This window comes from Rhamphochromis sp. 'chilingali', assembly GCF_963969265.1.
Source record: "Rhamphochromis sp. 'chilingali' genome assembly, chromosome: 5".
Lineage (NCBI taxonomy): Eukaryota > Metazoa > Chordata > Actinopteri > Cichliformes > Cichlidae > Rhamphochromis > Rhamphochromis sp. 'chilingali'.
Window position 1 is genome coordinate 25,201,228 of NC_137932.1, and position 13,745 is coordinate 25,214,972.

Consider the following 13,745-nt stretch of genomic DNA (forward strand, 5'->3'; position numbering starts at 1 on the left):
TATTTAACAGCCTATTGTAAGTTCAGTCATGAAATAAACTGCTGTGCTCATAGAATCTTAGTTCCTATGAGTTCTTCATCACATCTTACATCAAAATTCAAGTGAATAAATGTTTATTTATAGTACATATAGTGCTCTTTTATTTACTCTACTGTTTAGTAGCCTGGGAAGGAATCAGTGGAAATCACCTGGCTACGCGGACAATAGGCCGGGGACAGTGAGCTTTTCTGTGGCAGATCAGTGCCAAGCACTGAGGCCCGGGGTCGGTCACACGCTCCAACGGCTCAAATATTTCATCCAGCGCTGGCTCTGCAAGCACAAAAAACACCTGCATGGGCCTCTTGGAAATTAATGCTTAAGTGAATTATAGAATTTAACTTGCTAAATCGAAATCACCTAAACTACCAACGTGTGGGCTGAGCAGACAGACGTATTCAAGCTCAGCAATGGCGTTAAAGATGGCCCTGCGAAACAAAGCGCATCAAGAAAAATGATCATTTTACACATAATGCATTCAGCTTTCAGGACGTGCATACTGTGCTTGCTTCTAATCAAAGTGCATTGTAGTATCTCCCTTGCACTGATATATGAATCTCATCGAATGATACAAGAATTTTTTTAAAAAGGGCTTTTTTTTTTTATCATACCTCATTATCTCTTTCACACTTGCTGTGGTGAAATTCGGCCGTGCCACAAAAAGGTGGAGGAAAAGTGTGTTGAAAGGCTGCAGAAAGATGACAGTTTAATCCACTGCAGGTGTGAGCTCAGTTCATTTCATTTCATCTAAGCAGAGCATGGGCACTTGGCCACATTATTTCCAGCAGATGTTAATTGTCTCTACTTAATGAAAACCTTATGTTAAAATCAGTGAATAAAAGGTACAGACTGTGCATTGTCCAACACTGAAGTGTTCCTGCATGAAAGCTTCCCACTGCGTCTGATCCACCAGATCTCCAATAGGGTGATCAAAGAAGGAAGCGTGGCCTAGGATGTCGCCCTTTTCATTGGTCAGAGTCACAGCCAGGTTAGCTTTCTCTCTGAACAAACATGACAAGAAAGTTCAGTGATGGTCTCTGTAAGGGTTTGAAATTAACTGAGAGCACAGATGTCTACATTAATCACCACATAACTGTGATGAGAGAGTGGCATCCACCACATGTTATCAGAGACAACTTGGTCCTCTTGGATCCTCCAAAGGAAAACTGAAAGAAATAGTTTGAAGCAGTTGCTATGACCGCCAGGTGGAAGTGGGAGAGCTGAGAGAAGAGCACCAGTTGAGGTGGTTAAAGCGTGTGAATCCCTCTTAGGTGAGGTGTTTTGGGGATGTATAAGCCCCCATAGCAGGCACCACACTGCCCTTAGAGGTGGGGAAAAAATCAGTATATCATCGTATTACTAAATTTTGTGTGGCAATATTATTTTGATACAATAAATTAAAAATATTCTTTGAATACTATGAACAAGAGGCGTAAGCCCACACACCACCATTCTCTGATAATGTTACCTGACATTATGAAAAAATTTCAACTGTGTAATAAAAATAGAAAAAAAATCTAACCCAGAGCTTTACAAAGTTACCCCCCCCCCCCCCCCCCCCAACAAAAAAACAACAACAAAAAAACGAAAAACAACTGATTGCCACTTGTGGTGCAATCAGCAATCATTGCCTGAAGCTCTCACAAACACTTTTGATCACCAGGCGATTGCACAGGTCGCCTGATAGGAGGCAACCTTTCGGCAAACAGTTGTAGTCTGACTTTGACCGACTGCAATCATTTGCAGAGAGATTTTCGAGACCTAACTCCCATCCCCTCCAACACTATAATTCTCCTACAGTTCTCAGCATGAAAACTGATGTGAGCAAATAAACAAGAATAGATATTACACTATTCTATTCTTGTTTATTTGCTCACATTTGCTTAGACATTACACTTAAGACAAGAATAAACCACCAGTCTGTGCAGAACAACAGTAATGTTATATCACAGCTATATATCAAAGAGACGATAGAAATCTTTTCAGAGACTGCATAATTCCAAAATAATTATCTAACAGTGTTTAAAACAACTTATTCAGCTTGTAGGTGTGTTTGTGTGCAGAGAGCATCTAGTTTACGGTCTAAACTCTGCTGCTGAGATGTTTAAGAAGAAAAACTTTTCTCACAGCAGATGAATAACATTGACTCTTCCAAACACCGCCTGCGCAGATGGACTAATGAGGCCGTCTATCTCTTCAGCGTCCGCGGACTCGCTTCTCCTCACGGTCACGGTTTCCTCCCGGGCGCTGTCTGAGGTTACAGTCTGCATCGTCACCCGTATTATATGGATAAATAGTAATAACAAAACTAAAGCAGACAAAAGACGGCCCTTTTGTAATAAACTATAATATCAGGCTGGTGGATAGAAGAAGGTGAAATAGTAAATAAATATAAATGAATTCAGCTCACTGTTTTCACCTATAAAGAAACCAAACCCAGTTGCCATAGTAACGTAACGCCAGAACTCCCGCGGTTTAACCGGAAGTCATAAAGCAACCTTTTAAAGAACTAAAATCAGTCTAGAAACGAGTTTTTAGTCTTCATCAAAACTTCCTTAAACTGGACAAATGAACTCAACTGAAGTCCGTTATAGTGAATATATTCTCTATATCGGACAACGTACATATAAACTATTCAAAATGGCATTGGCGAACAAACGGTAGATGGCAGCAACACGTCTGCGTTTTGAACAAAAAGACAAAGAAGAAGACGCGGGGCATTGTGGTTACTGTCATGGTGGCTGACGCTCGGTGAGACGGAAACGTTTCGCTGTCTTTTTGCGCCGTTCGGTAGTTGTCGGGACAGTTTAAGTGAGGTTTTTAACGTTGTTTGTTGGTTAAACCTGCCATCAGAATGGCGTCTACGGCGGCAGGGAAACAGCGGATACCGAAGGTGGCGAAGGTAAGCGAACAGAGCAGTATCAGAGCTCCAGGCTAATGCTAACATAGAACTCGGGCTAACGGAGCAGAACTAAAATCTAATCTCATCTTTTCACTGCCAAAGTTACTCACAAAAACGTGCTACACTGTAGTAGTTTTAGGGGTATTTTACCTGCTTAACAGGTAGTTCTGTGGTCTGAGTTTCACACAAGTTACATTAGCTGTAAACTTTCACCACGCTCTGCTTTGTTTTGGCTTCCATGTGTTTTACGTGTGCTTAATTTATTCTTGTTTATATTAAGATTTAAAATCTGGCACATTTGCGTTCCTTTGTGTCTTTAAAGTTAGAAATGTGTTTAAACATGTATGCAGTTTCTGAAAAATGACTATTATAGTAATAGGACTGTGTGGACTGTGATTGTGTTTGCAGGCGACAGTGTGATCTGTATTGAGAGTAGGGAGCTTCTGGAGGTATATGGAAGCAAGACAGAATACATGTGTGTAAATGAGAGGGAGACGGGTGTACCAGTGAAGCTGAAAGCAGTAGAGGAATTGATGGTGGATGAGTTTGAGTATCCGAAGTCAACCATCCAAAGCAACGGACAATGCGCAAGAGTGGTAAAGAAGAGAGTGCAAGCAGGGTGGAGAGGAATGTCAGGGGTGATTTCTGACATGATAGAGGCAAATGAGAAAGGAAAAGCTTACAAGATGATAGTGAGACCTGCAGTGATGCACGGTTTGGAGACTGAAACTCACAGGAAGCAGAGCTGAAGGTCAGAAACAGCTCTCACCAGTTACTTTGAAGACCAAGTTAGAGGCAGAGATGGTTCCAACATGTGCAGAGGAGGGCTAGTGGATATACTGGTCAAAGGATGTTGAAGGTGGAGCTGGCAGGCAGGAGGAAAAGAGGAAGATGGATGGATGCTGTGAAGAAGGACATACAGAGGGTTGGTATGACAGAGGATGATGCTGGCATAGGGTGAAATGGGGATAAATGAGCCATTTGTGACTCCTAAAGCAGCGGTCCCCAACCTTTTTTGAGCCATGGACCGGTTTATGCCCGACATTATTTTCACGGACCGGCCTTAAGGTGTTGCAGATAAATACAACAAAATAAAACTAGTACCGGTACCGGGGAAAAAAAGAAGATTTATTCATAACACACCTGAAAAGACCCAGGAAAACAGGGTTAACGATAAAAACGATAACAAAATAACGCTGAAAACCGATAAAAACCCTGAAAACCATACATTTCACACCTGAGCATCAACTCTCGTGGCCCGGTACCAAACGACTCACGGACCAGTACTGGCCCGGGGGTTGGGGACTGCTGTCCTAAAGGGAGGAGTCAAAAGAAGAATAAGATGATGATGGAACAGTCGCCTCAAGGTGCTTTATATTGTAAGGTAACATAAGCGATTAAAAACTCCAACAATCAGGAGAACTTGGTATCTATGGGGAGGAAGAACTCTATTTTAACAGGAACCAGCAGAAGCAGGTTCAGGGAGAAGCTGTCTGCTATGACCAGTTGCGGGGAAGAGAAGAAAGACCAACTTTATGCTCACACTAATTGTATTTTGTGATGTGTTTTAGGTGAAGAATAAAGCTCCGGCAGAGGTTCAGATCACTGCAGAGCAGCTGCTAAGGGAAGCCAAAGAGAGAGAGCTCGAACTCCTGCCACCACCACCGAAACAGAAGATCACCGATCAGGAGGAGCTCAATGACTACAAACTGAGGAAGAGGAAGGTAAGCGCTTCCATCATATTTTCTCTGCTGGTAGTGTTCACATTGCTCTTACTCATACCGCCCTTTCGGCAAGAATTTTTAACAGCTTTATTTATGTTTTAAAAAGCCAGCATAAAATATTTGAAGTGTGTTGCTCTCTTGTTTTACTTTTGCTCTAATAATCATGTTTAGTTAAACAAATGTGTTTGTAGTTTTAATCTAACCGGAAAATTTGAGATGTTTCCAGCACACACAAATATGTTTTTATAGTTTTTGGACATGACGAATATCTTTTTCTTTCAGAGCTTTGAGGACAACATCAGGAAGAACCGGACCGTCATCAGTAACTGGATCAAATACGCACAATGGGAGGAAAGTCTGAAGGAGATCCAGAGGTACTGAGGCAAAATCTGCTGAAAGTCAGAATATTAAATGGCTACAACTTCGCAGGGGTCCAATCACAAACATCTTAGTCTTGGTCGTACTGAAATAAGTGGAATTGGTCATCACATCTTTTAACATTTTAGTAAACTTTTTAGAAATATTTCTCATGCCCATGTGTCTGCATGGTCCACTTTTACCTCACCAACGGTTACCCTCGTTTCAGAGCTCGTTCCATTTACGAGCGGGCGCTAGATGTCGATCATCGCAACGTCACTCTGTGGCTAAAGTACGCCGAGATAGAGATGAAAAGCCGCCAGGTGAACCATGCCCGCAACATCTGGGACAGAGCCATCACCATCCTCCCCCGAGTCAACCAGTTCTGGTAGGACTTAAAAATCATTTAATTGCTTTATTTATTTCTTGATTGTTTTGTTTTCTAAAATATCAGCAGGCTTTGACAAGTGGCACAGTCACAATTTTCAGTCCTTTTTTGTAGTTAAAGATTAAATAAATGCATTTGTTGGCTGATACTTTATTGACGCTTATCTAACAATAGAGTAGCTGAGATGTAATCGGACGTAAACAATGTGTTTTAAACTTTGAAAAGTGCATCGTGTGTGAGTGTGAGTCTGCTTGTGATTGTACAGCTCTGATGGAGAGTCTTTGCTGTGCATCTGTTGTCTGTTTTTGTTAAATCTTCTGTGTGTAATATTTTGAATGCTGTTCCTTTGCACAGGTACAAGTACACCTACATGGAGGAGATGCTGGGAAACATCGCCGGCTGCAGGCAGGTCTTTGAGCGATGGATGGAATGGGAGCCTGAAGAGCAGGCCTGGCACTCTTACATCAACTTTGAGCTGCGCTACAAGGAGGTGGAGAAAGCCCGCACCATTTATGAGCGATATATCCTTTTGTTGCTTTACTAACATGCAGGATACTGGGAATTGTTTCCCCACAGTTAAATTCAAACAATATAATAAAACTTTAAAATACAGAAACAAAAAGCGCGATCAGGGTGATGGTCTGAGTCGTCCCACAGAGCCTGAGTTCATTATTATCAGGGCTGTTTTCTTCTCAAAGCTACAAATTATGTTCTCTGAAAGACAACAGAGGTTGCTGTCAGACTTCCTCTTTATATGTTTATGTAAACTATAATATCACTTTTTATCAACTCACCTTCAAGGTGGAAGAATAAACCCTAAAATACTGATTAACCTTGAGGAATGCCTTTTCCTTGCCTCACCTGGTTCCCCGTCTCTGTGTGTGGTCGGGGCTTCACAAGCCACACAGAACCATCTCTTCTGTTGGAGCATTTCTCCCCAGTTTTCTTCATCCTCCACCTCCATCTAGCTGTCTTTACTGTTGCTGAACACTTTATTCATGCTATTATTTTATTCTGATTGTTTTATCTCACGACCTTTGTGATGGTGCGTTTGCCTTAACGTCGCTGCACTTGTCATCGTTCACCCTGAGGTGAAAAACTGGATCAAGTACGCTCGCTTCGAAGAGAAGCACGGCTACATCGCCCACGGCAGGAAGGTGTACGAGCGGGCAGTGGAGTTCTTTGGGGAGGAACATGTAGATGAAAACCTCTTTGTGGCCTTCGCCAGGTTTGAGGAGACTCAGAAGGAGGCGAGTGCAGCTATACTTCTCAAACTTCTTTCTGGCTTTCATTTTGTTGGAGATCATATTGTGAAATGTATTTATTTACTTTTGTTCTCTACCTTTGCAGTTCGAGCGAGTCCGGGTGATCTATAAGTACGCTTTGGACAGAATCCCTAAACATCAGGCACAGGAGCTCTTCAAAAACTACACCATGTTTGAGAAGAAGTTTGGAGACCGCAGAGGAATCGAGGATGTCATCGTCAGCAAGCGAAGGTTCCAGTACGAAGAGGAAGTTAAGGTATCAGTTTTAAGGAATTACGTCTGGAAATCTGTAGAAAGTGGAACAAAGGAGGAAGATGGGTTCATTTTCCTTGTCTACAGATTTAACGCCCTGATTGGTTTGTTTTCTCTGTACTGGTGTAAGAAACAAAATAGGCTTCGTATTTGGGGTTTTCGCTTAATTGTTAACTTGCAGGTTTTATGTCACCTACTCTGCTGTTTGGGAAAGTTACGGGGAAAATGAAATGCTAAAAAAATAAATCATACACTCATAATCCCAGGCGAATCCACACAACTACGACGCCTGGTTCGATTACCTCCGTCTGGTGGAGAGCGACGCCGACGCAGATACGGTGAGAGATGTCTATGAAAGAGCCATCGCCAACATCCCACCCATCCAGGAGAAGAGACACTGGAGGCGATACATCTACCTGTGGATCAACTACGGTCTGTATGAGGAGCTCGAGGTCAAGGTGGGTCCATCATTCGGCATCTTGTTAACCTCCAACAAAGTAAAGGACACAGATCTGAATCATGTTCTCAAGCAACAGACATAACCAGGCTGTAAAGAAATGTAAAACGAGACGTCTGACAGTGATGTGTGCGATTAAACAAAACTCTGTGATGGCAGGATCCCGAGAGAACGAGGCAGGTTTATCAGGCCTGTCTGGAACTCATCCCCCACAAGAAGGTAATTTACACATTAAAGGCCGCACCTCTTCAGTGAAACCACTCATGCATTATAGTAAAGGTGTTCTTGTGTAAAGGTGTTCACCTGATTGTGTCTGTCGTTGTTTTGTTTCAGTTCACATTTGCTAAGATTTGGCTGCTCTTTGCTCAGTTTGAGATCCGACAGAAGAACCTGCAGGCAGCCAGAAAGATCATGGTAAGATTCCTCAGATGCACGTGCAAAACCACCACATGTTGTGCAGTCAGATGTAAACTGAACGCATAGAGTGCTGTATTATGTTACATTTTGGGTGACTTAATAAGTAGTTTTTAAAAAACGAGCTTCCGTTCATACTTTCTTGTATCAGTCTTTTTGCAGAGGATGGGGGTAGAGCAAAAAGTGTCTTTTAAAGTAATAAAAGCAAAACTTAAAATCAGGCGAAAGAAAACGGAATGAGAACTGCAAAAAGAAAACTTTTGCAGAACAAAGGCATCTCCTCTTCCTCGCCTCCAGTGCCCCTCTTGCTCTATGCCGAGTTCAGTCAGATGAATGTAACTCACTGGCTCCACAGGAAGAATGGCATCAGCGTCTGTGTCCGCTTTCTTCTCATCAGTATTTCTCTCCTCAGGGCACGGCAATCGGGAAATGCCCGAAGAACAAACTGCTGAAGGGCTACATCGAGCTGGAGCTGCAGCTGCGAGAGTTCGACCGCTGTAGAAAGCTGTACGAGAAATACCTCGAGTTCACCCCCGAAAACTGCACCACCTGGATCAAGTTTGCTGAACTGGAGACAATCCTGGGAGACATCGAGCGGGCTCGGGCCATCTTCGAACTCGCCATCGGGCAGCCACGGCTGGACATGCCAGAGGTAACTGGAAACCTCTCACACAAATGCTGCCCCCTGGTGGCGAAAGTTAAATAGCATTTTAATGATGGGAGGAAAAGAAATGCCTTCTTACCTATTTTTGGAATACTTTTAAATCAGGGGTCATGTGAAGGAAGAGGAGAAGAAGCCTGGTGAGTGAGATACAGTGGGTGCGTCACAGTGACGCACTCAAGTGTGGTGTTCAGGTTTTGAACTTATTCGACTGTTTTTAAAGCTTCTTATTGTGATTTTTGTGAACATCACATTTCATCATCAGTTTTTACTGTCACAGTAATCCATCTCCTACAGTGTACTCCATTCATAGGACAGGAACCCAGACTAAACAGTTGATAGGCAGCTTCATGTAATCCTGGATTAGTGTTCATGAAGCAAAGTGAGATCAAAGTCAAGCTAGGTTTCTGTTTAAAAATCGTAACATTTTGTAAAATGATCCTTTATTTTAATTTCTTTTAAAAACCTTCCCGTAGCTTCATTTTCACTGAAATATGTTCGACTTCTTATCTCACGCTTGACATTGCTGCCCTGCTGATGAATTCAGTGCACTCACGTCTGTTATGCCCGCAGGTTCTGTGGAAGTCCTATATCGACTTTGAGATTGAGCAGGAAGAGTTTGAAAACACCAGAAACCTTTACAAAAGGCTACTGCAGCGCACTCAGCACGTCAAGGTGAGAGCTGCACTCCACAAACCTGATCCCAGATCTAACAAACTGTCTATAGTAAAAATATTTCATGGCTTTCGTGTGACCTGCCAGCCATCAAGCTCTGTGCTTACCGTCTTCTTCTCCTGCAGGTTTGGATCAGCTACGCCAAGTTCGAGCTGTCGGTGGACGGCCCCGACCGACTGCAGAAGTGCCGGCAGATCTATGAGGAGGCCAATAGGAGCATGAGGAATTGCGAGGAGAAGGAGGAGAGGCTGATGCTGCTCGAGTCCTGGAGAGACTTCGAGAAGGAGTTCGGCACAGACAGCACTAGAGAGCGGGTGAGGAAGCTGCTGCCGGAGAAGGTGAAGAAGAGGAGGAAGCTGACTGCCGAGGATGGGGTAAGAGATGGACAATGTCACAGCTGGATGGTGACAGCCACCAGAAATGTTTTCTCAAATACTGATTTTTTTTTTTTTTTATACACAAAAATAACTAATGGATTAATTAAAAACCTAATTTACAATAATTGGATCGTTCTTATTTGTCCTGATATAATTCCATCCCATCAGTCGGACGCTGGCTGGGAAGAGTACTACGATTACATCTTTCCAGAGGACGCCGCCAATCAGCCCAACCTCAAGCTGCTCGCCATGGCCAAGATGTGGAAGAAGCAGCAGGTCATCACAGAAGACGACGAGACGCTTCCAGAAAATGGTCCGCCGGCAGCTGAAGAGACAACAAAACAGTCTGTGGAGGCGGCAGCTTCTCCTGAGAATCGGCTGACGACTGCGTCCAGCAGAGAAACTGCGGCTGAGACTGAACAGGAGAAAACGTACGACGACAGAGACGACGACAACGACAGCAGCAGCAGCGAGAGTGAGGAGGAGGAGAAAGGTGGAGAGAGGAAGGAGAGCAGGAGCAGCGAGGAAGATAAAGAGTAAATTCCCCGCTCAGGGACTTGAGGGGAGCAGACAGTCTGGATTTTTCTAGTATTTTTTTTATTTTTATTTTTTTTAAACGAGTCTTTATTGTATGTTTTCTTTGTGCGATTACACAAACATCAGCTCAAAGTCACGTGTTGTGTGTTCTTTTTCTAAATGTTCATTTAATATTTACAGTAGATGAAACTCTTTGTAGGACCAGTGGCTCTCTGAGGAATGACAGTTTATCAATGTACGAGTATCACAGAGTCAGAGAGCCACAGTCTGCTGTTATTCGATGTCCTCGGGTCTGACGGGGTGCGGCAGTGGGATGATCGACTTCTTCTCCGTGTCTCTGGACAGAGCTTTCCTCATGTCTGAAGGTGAAAGGCAGCAGGTTTTGTCCTTTAGTAACACACTTCGTAAATTAATAAAAACCATGTAAATTTATTTTAAGTTTAGAGCAGAAGGCACAGAGCTGTCGGTGAGCTGAACGGGGCTGTATTAGAGTCTCTCACTGTTGTTTCAGCTGTTTCAAAACTAACATCAGCAGTTAAATTAAAAGTTTAAGTATTCTGTCAGTGCACCAACGTTTAAGATCCACACCGGTCAGACTGACAGCAATCGGAAAACGATAAAACATCTGATGATGGAACACTGTACAGCATACCGGGGCTAATGGTAATGGCCTGTATTTGTATAGCACTTTACACATCCAGCCATCCACCCATTCACACACTGGTGATGGCAAGCTACATTGTAGCCACAGCCACCCTGGGGCGCACTGACAGAGGAGATGAACCTGAACGAGTGTCAAATTTCTCAAGAGAGGTTGAACTTGAGACAGACCCCCATGTGGAACATCTGTCACATGAGAGATATTCAAGTCCTTACCAATTTGAAAACAAATTTGGGTGGCTGTGGCTCGGGAGGTAGAGCACCTCATCGACTATCTCCAAGGTTAGTAGATGACCTGTAGTTGGTTGGTGGTTTGAGGCACTTTTGGGGGTCAAATGCACTCGAATACAGTTCAGATACATGTTGCTTCATGCAGATCATAAAAATCAGTTGTTTACATCCTGCTGCAGAGGTCAGAATAATTCATGATGATGCTAAAAGCTGCCGTACATCTGTGCACCAATTCAAGTCTCCTGGATCGTTTTAATATTGCTCATTGCTATGGTAACGTCTCTGTGCAAATCACATCAGCTGTGAGTTTAACAGCTGGGGAAGGCAATAAAGGAAGCAACTTTCTGATTGGCTGCAGATGCAGTTAGAAACCTTTCTGAGATAAAATGACTCTGCTGCGATCTTACCATAAGCATCTTCATCTGGCTCTCCATTGCTGGCAGAGTAATACTCTATGACTGTCCTGTACACGCTGTAGCCCAGACGTTTGTACATGTTCACTGCCACCTGGTTGGACACTCGTACGAACAGATCCACGAAGAATCCGCCTTTCCTACAACAGGTCAAAGTCACAGACGTCAAAAATCAAGAGATTTGAAAATGTGAGGGATAGGCTCGCACAGTTTTCATCCCAGTCCTGATACGAACCTCTCTGAGATCTCCTCCAGCATTTCCATGAGTTTGGCGGCCAGGCCAAGCCGTCTGAACTCCGGGGCCACGGACAGAGCGGTGACGTGGCCGTGCCACTCCTCGCGAGCCACAGATCCCTCCGCCTTCCCCATAACTGCAAGAAAGTTCCACATGACCTCAGACTCAGGCGAGAGTCACAGGGTTTATTTTAAACTGTCCAGGATCTGTTCTAAATCTGCACCCTCTGTTCAAACAGGCTTGCGTATAGCTGCAGGTCTGCTCAGCGCGCCACCTTCAGTGTCTAAATCATGTCAGAATGAAACGGCACCACATGCTGTACAAATAAATGAATCAATGCATAATTAGCTTTAGTCATCCATAACACACTTCCTTTGGAGGAGTCATCTGTAGCCTGTCTCCAAACCTTTGAACAGGTAAGGAGGCAGTCTTTGGACGTTTACAACTCAATAAATGTGTGAGAGAGTTTCACAGCATCACAGAGCAGTCAGGTTAGGGCTCATCTTTCCATGGATCAGCCCTCTGTTATTCTAGGCTTTTTGAAGGCCTCCCCGTAAAATGACCTGCTGCTCTGACCTTTCTTTTTTTGTGTGGTACATGGAAAAGCTGCACATGAATCAGGTTGGATATGAAACAAAACAGGATCAGAATCATGCCCTGCCCTTGTGGTGTCATCGCTGCACAGAAGTTTTGTTCTGATTTTAGTTTGAGGGGGAATGGACACATTTTGGACAAGGCAGAACATATGTAGACCGACACTCCCATCCTTCTCCACAAACTACACCCAGATGAGGTAAATACAAATATATGTATTTTCCTGTATGACTTATTATTATGTCATTTTAGAGGCTAGCATGGTTTCTCGACAGTTAAAAGATGACCTTAACCTCTGTGGAGGCAGGAGGACTTACTGTAGCCCATCAGTTCTCCTCCAGGAGCCTCAGCAACAATAAAGTACTCCGGCCAGTGAGCGAGGTACTGCAGGTAAAACGGGATCCCATACTGGAGGTCAAAGGTTAAAGAAAACTATCCAGAGTAAGAGGAAACACACTTAAAATACGCTTTATATAATGTCAGGTACTCCTTATTATTACTGCATCGGTGTAATTAAATGTGGATGCCATCCACGGGTGGGCCCTGAAGCTTAAATAAGCAGAACACAGGTAAAGGATACAGTCTCTGTGAGAGGATCCAGGTTTCTGATGGACAAAACACACAAAAACATCAATGAGCCGTTAACATTCACATCCAATTATCCATTTCCTACCAAGCCCTTTCGTTATTCTAACATGGAGAGAAACGAACAAAACTCAACAGAAATAACGGCAAATTTATAATTTTTAGCATCACATATGGGCATTTAAGTTACGCAAATAGCCTAAATGTTTCCGTTGTGTCTATAGGAAAATTCGGCATGTCTTTGCTCGACTTACACCCACAGACTTTAATTCCACACACACATATATATATATACACAGCTTCTTCTTAATCCTGCGTGGTCTCGGTGTGCCGAGTATGTAGCAGCTTTGCCAACAAAACTATAATTTTCAGTTATTAAACGTAGAAGGTTGTTTAACAACATGCTGAAAGTGTTGAGGTCTGTATGACCCGAGTCGCTAAATGATGTGATTTTTGCATGAAGTTTGGTCAGGAATGGCGCAGCCGCACACCGAACACACAAGCTGCATCCATTCCCATCAGTCACACCAGAAACAGCGTTAAATTACAGCTTATGTGCTAAAAGAACGAAACCCTACTCACATATTGTTGAATTTAAACAAATCATCGCATGTAAACGGCCGCAGAGTTGTCATCTTGGCTCACTGTAGCGTGACCTTTCACCCCACAGAGACAACGAGATATCGGCTACCTTTAGGAGGCGATGAAAAAGGAGCAGCGTCCCCAAAGGGATAAGGCAGGTACTACACTATTGACAAAAACTAGATTTTTAAGGGTTTGTAATTTTACCGTCGCAGAATCAGCTGATTAATTTCAGTATATTTAAGGTTTGCCTTCATGCTATAAAAACTGTATTTGAAAAGTATTTTTACCCATGGCAGCTTATACGATGAGCCTGGTGTCAGAATGTATGTTAAAAAAAAAGACCTTTCATATGCTTTAACTTTTGTTCAGCCAGCTATCCCACATGGTGATATGACCC

At 43.3% G+C, this 13,745-nt stretch overlaps 3 protein-coding genes across 4 annotated transcripts in view; 1 reads left to right on the plus strand and 2 right to left on the minus strand.

Moving 5' to 3' along the window:
• Positions 1-2,475, minus strand: part of cfap61 (cilia and flagella associated protein 61) — a 52,766-nt gene extending 50,291 nt beyond the window's left edge. For both annotated transcript variants that reach the window (XM_080882111.1, XM_080882110.1), the window contains exons 1-5: positions 2,164-2,475; positions 887-1,037; positions 648-724; positions 397-464; positions 189-309 (exon numbers count right to left, since the gene is read on the minus strand). In XM_080882111.1, coding sequence (XP_080738237.1) covers positions 189-309; positions 397-464; positions 648-724; positions 887-1,037; positions 2,164-2,306 — 560 coding nt within the window. In that variant the 5' untranslated portion in view covers positions 2,307-2,475. The remainder of the gene's footprint in view (positions 1-188; positions 310-396; positions 465-647; positions 725-886; positions 1,038-2,163) is intronic.
• A 260-nt stretch (positions 2,476-2,735) lies between these two features.
• On the plus strand, positions 2,736-10,063 carry crnkl1 (crooked neck pre-mRNA splicing factor 1). Its single transcript, XM_080882112.1, has 14 exons — positions 2,736-2,938; positions 4,510-4,662; positions 4,945-5,036; positions 5,249-5,407; positions 5,762-5,928; positions 6,479-6,657; positions 6,758-6,928; positions 7,191-7,382; positions 7,541-7,600; positions 7,715-7,795; positions 8,208-8,447; positions 9,030-9,131; positions 9,257-9,505; positions 9,677-10,063. The coding sequence occupies exons 1-14, from the start codon at positions 2,891-2,893 to the stop codon at positions 10,046-10,048; spliced, it is 2,265 nt and encodes a 754-aa protein (XP_080738238.1). The 5' UTR covers positions 2,736-2,890; the 3' UTR covers positions 10,049-10,063.
• Positions 10,064-10,084: 21 nt separating this feature from the next.
• Positions 10,085-13,483, minus strand: naa20 (N-alpha-acetyltransferase 20, NatB catalytic subunit). Its single transcript, XM_080882114.1, has 6 exons — positions 13,346-13,483; positions 12,759-12,783; positions 12,496-12,586; positions 11,585-11,720; positions 11,344-11,489; positions 10,085-10,404 (listed from the first exon to the last, which is right to left on the minus strand). The coding sequence occupies exons 1-6, from the start codon at positions 13,396-13,398 to the stop codon at positions 10,319-10,321; spliced, it is 537 nt and encodes a 178-aa protein (XP_080738240.1). The 5' UTR covers positions 13,399-13,483; the 3' UTR covers positions 10,085-10,318.
• Between the last annotated feature and the right edge of the window lie 262 nt (positions 13,484-13,745).

Bases quoted from the DNA above. Each gene is read 5' to 3' on its own strand.
- crnkl1 (XM_080882112.1), top strand. From the start codon at position 2,891: ATGGCGTCTACGGCGGCAGGGAAACAGCGGATACCGAAGGTGGCGAAG. The intron at 5,037-5,248 runs GTACTGAGGCAA...CCCTCGTTTCAG, and splicing joins AGTCTGAAGGAGATCCAGAG to AGCTCGTTCCATTTACGAGC. The intron at 8,448-9,029 runs GTAACTGGAAAC...TTATGCCCGCAG, and splicing joins CACGGCTGGACATGCCAGAG to GTTCTGTGGAAGTCCTATAT.
- naa20 (XM_080882114.1), bottom strand. From the start codon at position 13,398: ATGACAACTCTGCGGCCGTTTACATGCGATGATTTGTTTAAATTCAAC. The intron at 11,721-12,495 runs GTAAGTCCTCCT...ACTTTCTTGCAG, and splicing joins AGGAGAACTGATGGGCTACA to TTATGGGGAAGGCGGAGGGA. The intron at 11,490-11,584 runs GTTCGTATCAGG...GACCTGTTGTAG, and splicing joins CTGGAGGAGATCTCAGAGAG to GAAAGGCGGATTCTTCGTGG.